The following is a 10,548-nucleotide window of genomic DNA, read 5'->3' on the forward strand; positions in this document are numbered from 1 at the left end:
GACTCTATACTCCTTGGACACAGGCCTCCTGTGCGGCTACACTCTGTACTCCTTGGACACAGGCCTCCTGTGTGGCTACACTCTGTACTCCTTGGACACAGGCCTCCTGTGTGGCTAGACTCTATACTCCTTGGACACAGGCCTCCTGTGCGGCTAGACTCTATACTCCTTGGACACAGGCCTCCTGTGCGGCTAGACTCTATACTCCTTGGACACAGGCCTCCTGTGTGGCTACACTCTGTACTCCTTGGACACAGGCCTCCTGTGCGGCTAGACTCTATACTCCTTGGACACAGGCCTCCTGTGTGGCTACACTCTGTACTCCTTGGACACAGGCCTCCTGTGTGGCTACACTCTGTACTCCTTGGACACAGGCCTCCTGTGCGGCTACACTCTATACTCCTTGGACACAGGCCTCCTGTGCGGCTACACTCTGTACTCCTTGGACACAGGCCTCCTGTGTGGCTACACTCTGTACTCCTTGGACACAGGCTCATGGCCCGAGGCTCTAAGAATCCATTGCCCGTTAGAGGGCCCTGTGAAATGTTCCTAGAGGCAGCTCTGCTGCTTGGAAAAGGACACTGTTGTGAGCTGAATCAGCCATAAGTATTAGTCTTTGTGGACTACAATATTTAAAAAGTTGCAGATATCTTGTCTGAGTGTTAGTTGGCCCACCATATTCACAGTTTTAAAATAAACGAACTTGGAATTAAAAAAGAAAACAAGAAATCTTGGCTGACCGCTGCTGGCATTCTTTTAGTCTCTATAGTGACGCTGTGGTCACCATCCTACCATTTACCCTTCCTGTATCAAAAGTCATCCCAACGTAGACAAGCCTGGATTTACCCCCTAAAACTTCAGTTTAAACCTTATTTTTAAGGCGCTTTAAATCTCCATATTTCCCAACACCACCATAGCCGTTGTGTCATTTTATAAGCAAATGTGTGCACAAGTATTTGTGTGTGTGGTTAAGTAGCAGTCTTACCTCCCATGACCCTCCCACTGTGTCAGTACAGTACACAGCGTGGGTTTGGGGGGCAGGAAAGAAAGGAAGAAGCATGAGGATGAGTCTTTATTAGAGCCAGAGACTTCAGCTTTCCAATTGTGTGTGTGTGTGTGTGTGTGTGTGTGTGTGTGTGTGTGCATGCATGCGTGCACACAGACTTCTCTGTTTACATGCTTGTGAGTATTTTATAACTGAGTTCAGCTTTGCTGTCACCATCCCTTTGCCTCTGTTCTCACCTAAGCCTTTACTTAACAGCTCTGTCACACAGCTGGCTTACTATTTTTATGGATATAATAAAACTGGTAAAGTACGATTTATAATATAAACAATAGAGACAAATTTCAATTCCATTCATTATGCCTCAATATCACTGCCAAATATACTTTTCTATAATGATGAAAAGGTTGCTGGCCATGGTGGCACATTGAAAAGCACAGCTCTAGAAGAATTTATGAATATGCACATATCATGATTCACACACACACACACACACACACACACACACACACACACACACACACCCCACATTATTTCCACTTATGACCTGGCACTCTAGTACATATTTCCAAGACTTATAAAACCATCATTTTGTGGGTTACAAATTATATTCTTGACAAATTAAATGGCATTTTAGCTGTTTCCATTCTACTTCTTTTTTGTTGTTCTTTCTTAGTCAGGGTTTTTCTGTGTAGCCCTGGCTATCCTAGAACCTGCCTTATAGACCAGGCTGTCCTGGAACACAGACATCTACCTGCCTCTGCCTCCCTGATGGCTGGCTCTACCACTCAGATCCATCTTCTTGCATAGGAATAAATATTCGCTTCTCACAGTCTCAATCCTCATGACTGTGATGAGACTGCATTATATTGGTACACTGCTACATCTCCATTTGTTTTTGTTTTTGTTTTTTTCATGTGTGCACTCTAATTCTTCCCTTCCCATCTGGTCCTCAACCATGTGTTTTTCCCCAATTTTGAGGCCTTGGTTTCTTGTTTTCTGTCTTTCATTCAAAAGACATTTCTTACAATTTCAACTCTAACTCGTGTTTGCTGTCTGTGAAACACTACCTATCCGGTCACCTCGCTGTGCAGTCTGAAGCACATCACTTAAATGGGAAGGCTTCTCATCTATGAGGTAACTCAGATGGGACTGCAGCTCCTGCAAGCTTCAGAATCCTATGAGCTCTGGAATAGGCCTAGTTAATGAAGTTGTCTGCTTTCTTCTCAGGCTGATTTTTCCTGCTTTTCCAAAGGCCAGCAAAGACTCACTTGTCTATTCTGGGAGGAAGAGTCTCACTGTCTGAACATTCCCTGTCATCTTCCTGAATGGATGCTGTAGCCGACTTTACTCTAGAGCTCCAGGTTTGTAGTCCTTCTGGCTGTATATCACTAACCAGGGTGTCACCAGTCATGATACCAAAATTCTTAAGCTTCAAACTTGTATGACCCAGTGACCAGAAACACAAGCTTTAGAATAACATGTGTATGATGATTCTTGAGACAGGGTCTCACTATCTAGCCTTGAACTTCCTGAACAGCTCAGGCTGCCTCAACTGCCAGATCCTCCTGCCTCAGCTTCTTAGAAGCTAGGATAAGCATACACCAACAAGCCTGGCTATGTGTGACTTTGAGTCCTAGTTCGGTTGCTTTCTGGCTATGAAGTCCTGACCACATTATATCATCTGCTGATGTGTGGAGTGAGATAAAAATAAATTAGTACTTACAACTCACATAATTGTTCTATGCTTACGAGGTACCTTAGCACAATTCCTGGGTATGGGAAAGCTTGCTGCAGTTTGCATTTAAAAAGTCTAAGTGTAGAGAGCTTGCTTGATCCTGGCCTATAATGCTACTGGGAAATGGGGGGACCATTAGGAAGTTGGGTCACTGGAGTTTTGTCCTTGCAGAGGATGCAGGGAGCCCAGCTCCTTCCTGGTTCTCTGTTTTCCACACCATCAAAAAATTGGCACACCTCTGCTTTTGGTAACTTGGTAAAGTGACCAGGGACTAAAGCTTCTGAAGCCACGAGCCAAATAGCCTTTTCCTCCTCCTTTAAAAAAAAATGTGTGTATGTGAGGGGGTGGGGGAAGATGTGCACATGACTGTGTGGACCTTAGGAGGCTGGAGGTTTCAGACCTGGAGCTGGAGTTCCAGGCAGTTTTGACCTGCCTGATGTATGTGCTGGGAGCCAAACCCAGCCCTCTGCAACAGCTCCAGTTCTGCTTCTGCCTAAGCTGATTACCACCTTGCTTTTGCTGTAGTAACACAGACAACAAGGACGGGCTTATGTCAAGCCCTACGCCTAGCAATAGGATTACCTTTCTGGTCTTCCAGCATCAATAGCTCCGCTATCTTTATTATTAAAATAAATCCAACCAGCATTTTTACACTTTTGATTCCCAGGATATGCTTTTCATGCTCTCATATATTATTTTTTCTACAGCCACCAAGCCACATTTATAGATTAAAATAAATTTTTTTTGGTCTTCCTTTTTTAGATATTTATTTATTATGTATATTGTGCTCTGCCCGTGTGTATGCCTGCAGGCCAGGAGAGGGCATCATATCACATTATAGGTGGTTGTGAGCCACCACACAGTTGCTAGGAATTGAACTCATGACTACTCTGGAAGAGTAGTCAGTGCTCTGAGGCATCTCTCCAGCCCCGCTACTAGAGTTATAAACACTCCCGAAGCTTCCCGTTTTTACCCCTCCTACAACATCCTGCAAATTCCCAATACATAAAAGTTTTGCTCTCAGCTATTTCAAATACCCTCAAACTCTTTCCAGGTGTCTCTTGGACCTATAACCTTAAAGTCCCTTCACCAATAAGTGTTGGATGACTGTTGACCTCTAAATCTATGTTTGGTCTCTCTTCCTCTTACGTGGAAGGTAGTTCTTACATTCTCTTGGCCAATCATCCATTCTACCAAAATGCTCCACTATAAGAGCAGTTTCCATCTCTCTCAGTTCTTCCTTCCTTCCTTTCTTTCTTGAGACAGGGTTTCTCTGTGTAGCCTTGGCTATCTTGGACACAGTTTGTAGACCAGGCTGGCCTTGAACTCACAGAGATCCACCTACTTCTGCCTCCTGTGCTGGAATTACAGGCGTGTGCCGCCACCACCCAGCTGAAAGCTGTTGCCACAGACATTTCATACTTAATGAAAGAATAACCTATAAGCCAACTTTGATACAGTTTTACATGGTTTTAATTTTCTATAGTATCCACTCTAAGCAAAATATTTTAGCTATTCTAAGTCTGAATTCAGGCTACAGAGATGGTTCAGTTGTTAAGCATGCATACTGCTCTTGCAGAGGACCTGAACTCCAGCTCCAGGGGAACTGGTCCCCCTTTTGACCAGTCTCCTTAGCACCTGCATTCAAATAAACATACCCACTCTACACACACACACACACACACACACACACACACACACACACACACACACACACACATTTAAGGAGTACTGAAGTCTGGATTCATCAAGTACCTGCAAACAAATTAGAATGAGTTTGGGAGTTATGTCAAACGGCTCCAATCCCAAAGAACATCCTCTTCCTCTGTCATCTGGTTATAGGTCTTTGAGCACATTATTAAGCATCTCTACGCTTTGCTTTCACTACCTGCAGCAAGAAGGAAAACAGTGTCTCACTGCACACAGAGCAGCTGCTTGATACAGTGGGAAAAATAGTGTGAGATACAAGTCTACTACTAGTAGATACTAGTATCTGAGTTACTTTTCCTATAAAAGTGGGTATAATCATATTTAATCCATATGTTGTTTTTAACAAGGCAGTACTTCTAAACAGCTACAGGTGAATAAAAAATAATGAACAATCAATAAATTATGTCACTGGCATTAGACTGCCTGTTTAAAGCTATTTTTGTTCTAACTACTAAGGGCTGCTGAAGTTAGAAATGAATCTGATCTAGCAGGTTATAAAATACTTTGTGATCTTTTTAATCTCTTTTAAAAATATTTTGACCAGATAAAATGTCAATCAACAACAACAAAACCTTTGATTTAATATAGTAACATTAAAATATGAGTAATAATATATGTAAAAAACCAGAGCTCAAAAAGGAAAACTGTTTTGAGAGCAAATACTATTCTTCATAAGTGTCTGGTTTTGTCAATAAAGCTTTTATTTCTTGATAGCTCAAACTTTTGCTCCTGCAATTACTTAAGAACAGATAAGATGATAAACTAGATAGACTCCTATAACCGCCTTTTTCCTTACCTTCAGGCTTAGGTGGCAAGAGAAATGACTCACCTCAATCTGAAACTCACCCGCCCATCAGCCCTCTCCTGAGCAGAATCAAGAAGGCAAGGAGGGGCAGAGCGGCAAGTTCACAAGATGCCACCAACACACATAAAACTCAAGGAACTGTTGATGCTCAGATTAGCAAGTTTGACTTTGGTACCATCCAGTCAGAGGATACAAATATTCAAAAACTGCCTCCCCAAAATAAGCTTTAGTAAGCAGAGGAAAAGTTTATTTGGCAATAATAGTTTCTAGGGGTAATTTAACATCTTTGCTTTCAATTAAAAAAAAATATTTAATACAGCTGTCTCTCTCTCTCTCTCGTGTGTGTGTGTGTGCGTGTGCGTGTGCGTGTGCGTGTGTGTGTAGGGCAGAAGACGACTTCAATAGTTCTCTCCTTCCACTATGTGGGTTCTGGGGATCAAACCGGTTGTCTCGACAGCAAGTGCGTTTTCACCCACTGAGCCATCTCACCAGCCCAATTCTATTTATTTTTTCAACATGAGTGACTACATGTAATAATGACCAATCTTTGATGACAAAAGCTTAAGAAAGTGTTAGCTTTAAGATTTTAAAATTAAGCAGAATGAAGGTGACATAATATATTGCACATTCACTAACTACATAAACACAAAATATTTAAGAAACTTTGTAAGGGACCACTTCCTTTACATTTTGTGTAAAGTAAAAGGACCCAATTCTTAATCTCTTCCCTGAGGAAATTGTATTTTAAACACAAGAGGTACACATTATAGAATGTTGAATACCCCAGTCACATACATTGTTTCCCACAACTAAGGAAACCAAATAATACTTAATTCCAATTCTCTTTCCTGTCTTAAACAATATAAGGCGCAGCAATGTTTTTAAAGGGAAAAGCAAATATAGATGTGGTAGACAATGTCTTACTAAGTTTTTCTTCTTTTCATGTTTTCTTGGGAGTAGAAGATGAAAGTAACGAACACCTGAAGATGGGCTATTTTTACAAGTACTTTTCGAAAAGTCAACAGACGGAGGCGGAGAAATAAGTTGTTACAGCGTTGTAGTCTACATTACACACGTACTCGCACACACTGGGGAAAACGCTAGCACGGCCGTGGGTCCTTTGACAATGCAGCAAGCGCCCAGAGTCACGGGTACTATGATGGAAGAACTTGCCCGCCACACTCCCCAACTCTTTAACCAAGTCAAGTTAGCATCCCAAATCCGAAGGGTCTGCCGACACCGGGGTGAGGTAAAAGTCTACAGGGGTCACTGACAGCGGGATTTCTAAGAGCGACTCAAGAAACATCACCCCTCAGTCGCCTCTGGCCGGCTTCAGAGATGCTGCTGCTAGCCGCCGCACCCCAGGCTCGGGGTCCGGCCAGGCCGGGAGGGTGCGCGGTCCCGCCCGCCGTCTCCGTTACCCCGGGAGCCTCGGGCCGGTCGCCACACACACCCCAGCCGACGAGCCCGTCCCCACCCGACAGGTCCCAGGTGGCAGGGATGCCCGCGCCCCGCTCACCCGCCCGGGTGGTGTCCGTCAGGTCATGGTTGGCCGCTCCCCGGGGAAACTCCCTCAGTTTCCGGCCGCTCAGGCTCAGCACCCCGGTGACCGCCGCCTCCTCCAGGGCTCGGTCGACTGAGCGGCTCCACGAGCCCGGGCCAGGACCAGGGCCTACCCCAGGGCTCGGCCCACAGTTGGCGCCGGAGAGGTTTGCCCCGGACGCCACTGGGCCAGAATACTCCGCAGCCGCTGCCACAGCCACCAAGCCCGCGGCCGCCATTTCCCAGCCGACAACTCTCCGGCCCGGCTCTGCGCATGCGCCACCCGAACCGCTGGGTGGGCGGGGAAAGGGGCTCGTGGACCCCGGACCGCTCTCCGCGACGCGCTGGGCTCAGCTGGGAGCCTGCCCCGCCCACACCGAGGTTTTCCAGGGAAGCTAAAGGGACTCCTCAGAGCCGCAGCAGCCCTGAGCTCCCTAAAAGGGCACTACAGAAACCATCTTCAACAGCGCTCCAACCCTGTCTTCCTCCCTCAGTGGTGGATTACATTAAGGAGCAAAGATTCTTAGCACTGTTGTTGCCAGAGACGGACTCCCTGGGATATACCCGAAATTGTCTCTCCACTTGTCTGTCACCTTACCTCCAGATGATCTAAATTGAGATTTGTTGTATATACTATTAATTCTTGAGGGGGGAAATATTGTGTGTGCAGATTTGACTACAAAGTCTCCAATTCTTTTTTTTTTTTTTTTTTTTGAGACAAGGTTTCTCTGTGTAGCCTTGGCTGTCCTAGACTCGCTTTGTAGACCAGGCAAAGTCTCCAATTCTTGTTGACATTGTTATGTTTTAGATTCTCCTTTTTATGAAAGAGCTCTTAATGAAACCAGGCATCTAAATAGTAGGCGTGTTTGCGTGAATTTTATCACTGATTAGAGCAGAATCAAGTGTTTAAGTCTAACATCTAAATCTGATATAAATATAGGAATTAAATTTAGAACCAAAAGACCAAAACTGAAACCATTCAAGTAATGAAAAAGTATAAAATACTACGCAAATTAAAATTAGGCTTCCCTAGTACTGCTGTCTCTTATTTAAATTCAAGCCAACCCTAGTATGTGATATAAATTTCACTTACCACCAATTTTAATTTGCTGTGGAAAATACGAAAGCCTGTCAGAGGAAGTCGCTTTCCTAAAGAACTATCGAAGCTTATTTCAGGACCCAAGGAAGCCAGTTAAAAATCAGACAACAGTAAAATGCTGTGTGTGAAGGAGGGAGGGTTATCTAGCAGCGCTCTCAGCAAAGGAACGGCGAACGAATGAGGCTTTGGATCAAACCTCAAGGATTATAAAGTAGGAAAGGATGACAGAGCAAAATTCCATAATGGATGATGAACATACACATAATTCAGGTATGGTTTTGATGCACGTGAGAGAATTAAGACATAAGCGAGGAAATTCATCACAGAACATCAAAGAAAATATGAGGTGTGAGAAGCTTCAAGGCCCAACTTCAGTGTAGCCCTGACAACAACTTTCCTGAGTTCCTAAATTCAAGACGTTGTAAATGTCTCGAACCCCACCCTCCCCCCCCCCCAGAAAAAATCAGTAATAACATTGCTCAGTAATGGCTGCTCAGAGAACTGCTCTATGAACCAACCTCCCTCCCCCCCTCCCTCTTTCTAAGAGTCCCAACATAGCTGGTCATGGTGGAGCACGCCTTTAATCCCAGCACTAGGGAGGCAGAGGCAGGCCCTGAGTTCAATACCCAGCAACCGCATAGTGGCTCACAACCATCTGTAATGTGATCTAATGCCCACTTCTGGTGGGCAGGCATACATGCAGGCAGAGCACTGTATATAGCAAATAAATCTTACACACACACACACACACACACACATCTATCACATGCTCCTTAAGTTTAAGAAATTGACTTGATGAATATTCAATATTTGATCATTTTAGTTTTGGTTTTGTTAAGACATGGTCTGGTCCTACCTGGCCTACAACTCACTATGCAGACTAGAACCTGCAGCAATCTTACTGCCTCTGCCTTCCAAGTGCTACAATTACAAGGCATATGCCTTTCTTCCCTACCTTCCTTATTCCTTTAATAAGGTCTGATTGATTTTAAAAGTTTATGCAACAAAGTTTAACGTGATTGTTTCCTTACTAGAGGAAGTGGAAGAGGGGAAGCAGACACTAGTGGCCATACACACTAGGTGGATAACGCCCTACTCATCTTTAGTATAGACTATATACATGCGTACACCTCATGTGCGTATACTTAGAAGTCTACAAGTTCCAAGCAAATCTTTCCATCTTTTCCCAGATGCTTAGGGTTTACTGAAATATCCGTTTTGAAATGTGTTGAATGGGCTGGAGAGATGGTTGAGAGTGCACACTGCTCTTGAAGAGGAAGCAGGTCCGGCTCCTACCACCTCTATAAAGCTGCTTACAGCCTCCTCTCTAACTCCAGCTCCAGGGGAGAGAAGAAACAGGAGAGAGACCGATTGTCATGCCACCACCCCCACCTCGTCCCTGAGCGCCAAACAGAACACCATCTTTCAAGGGAAGCTTACATCACATATGCAGAGGCTAAATAACTACTATAATTCTTTGTAAGTGTGAAAAGTCTACTGATCAGAAATGAGTAAACTCAGCTGGGTGTGGTGGAGCATGCCTATAATCACAGCACTCAGGGAGGCAGAGGCAGATGGAGCTCTGTGAGTTCGAGGCCAGCCTCAAAGCAAGTCCAGCCAAGGCTACACAGAGAAACCTTGTCTTGAAAAAACCAAAACAAACAAACAAAAAATTGAGTAAGTTCTTTTTTGCTGTAATATTGCCTGCATCTGAAATATATGGAATTCTTTGTAGTGACAAGTGAATTATTTTTTTCTAATCTCTTCATAGGTAAATACCCCAAATTGCATATACTGTGTGAATTATAGTACAGGCAGCAACATTTAACATGAATCTCTAACAAAACTAAAATATTGACAATGCCTGTATGTTTATTAAACAAAGTATTTTATAATTTGGTTATAATATAGTAAAAACTACCTGTTTTAAAAATACCTGTCAGATTAGAACACCAGTCTTTTTCCTCCATGTGTTCTGGAATTAGCAATCATCTTCCTGGTGTATGCTGGAAACACTGGCCTTTCCTAACGTGTTTCAGTAAGTTCAACATCAAAGTCATAAAGTAGATTTAGTGAATATACCACAAATGCTGATATAGGGCTATTACTAATTCTTAGCTGACACGTTAAATACTACAAAACTACTGTCTGTGTGCAAAGTAGTTTATTGTCCACTGAGAATTATAGGACTCAAAACATGACTGCTAGAATTTTTTTTTTTTTCGAGACAGGGTCTTTGTGTTAGCCTTGGCTGTCCTAGACTCGCTTTGTAGACCAGACAGGTCTTGAACTCACAGTGATAAACCTGCCTCTGCCTCCCAAGTGCTGGGATTAAAGGCGTGCGCCACCACGCCCAGCCCATTTAAGTCTTAGAGAATGTTGGGTCCCACTTTACTAAGATGTAAAAAGAGGACATAAGCAGACAGCTTCTAATGGCTCTGTCCAGTTTCCTGCTCTGCATTATAACAGTGTATCTTTAATTCCCCTAGGTTACCTCAGGTTTGAAACTCATGTTACCTAGACATGAAATAGCCAAAAGGCAGTCTGAGTGTAAATTTAGCTGATCAGTAATTTCAAAATCCTAGAAATCATAAATATAATCAATACAAAAAGTTTTGTAATACAGAACAGTCCAAAAAACAAAACAAAAC

At 43.6% G+C, this 10,548-nt stretch overlaps 1 protein-coding gene across 13 annotated transcripts in view; it reads right to left on the reverse strand.

Annotated features, from left to right (window-relative positions):
• Window positions 1-7,078, reverse strand: part of LRCH3 (leucine rich repeats and calponin homology domain containing 3) — a 105,793-nt gene extending 98,715 nt beyond the window's left edge. For 6 of the 13 annotated variants that reach the window (XM_084802140.1, XM_084802132.1, XM_084802137.1 and 3 more), the window contains exon 1: window positions 6,776-7,077. In XM_084802140.1, the coding sequence (XP_084658266.1) occupies window positions 6,776-7,037 (262 nt within the window). In that variant the 5' untranslated portion in view covers window positions 7,038-7,077. Of the gene's footprint in view, window positions 1-6,775 lie in introns of all 13 variants that reach the window. The other 7 variants (XM_084802141.1, XM_084802134.1, XM_084802130.1 and 4 more) reach the window with 2 other exon arrangements.
• Between the last annotated feature and the right edge of the window lie 3,470 nt (window positions 7,079-10,548).

This window comes from Acomys minous (assembly GCF_964271855.1).
Source record: "Acomys minous genome assembly, chromosome: 11".
Lineage (NCBI taxonomy): Eukaryota > Metazoa > Chordata > Mammalia > Rodentia > Muridae > Acomys > Acomys minous.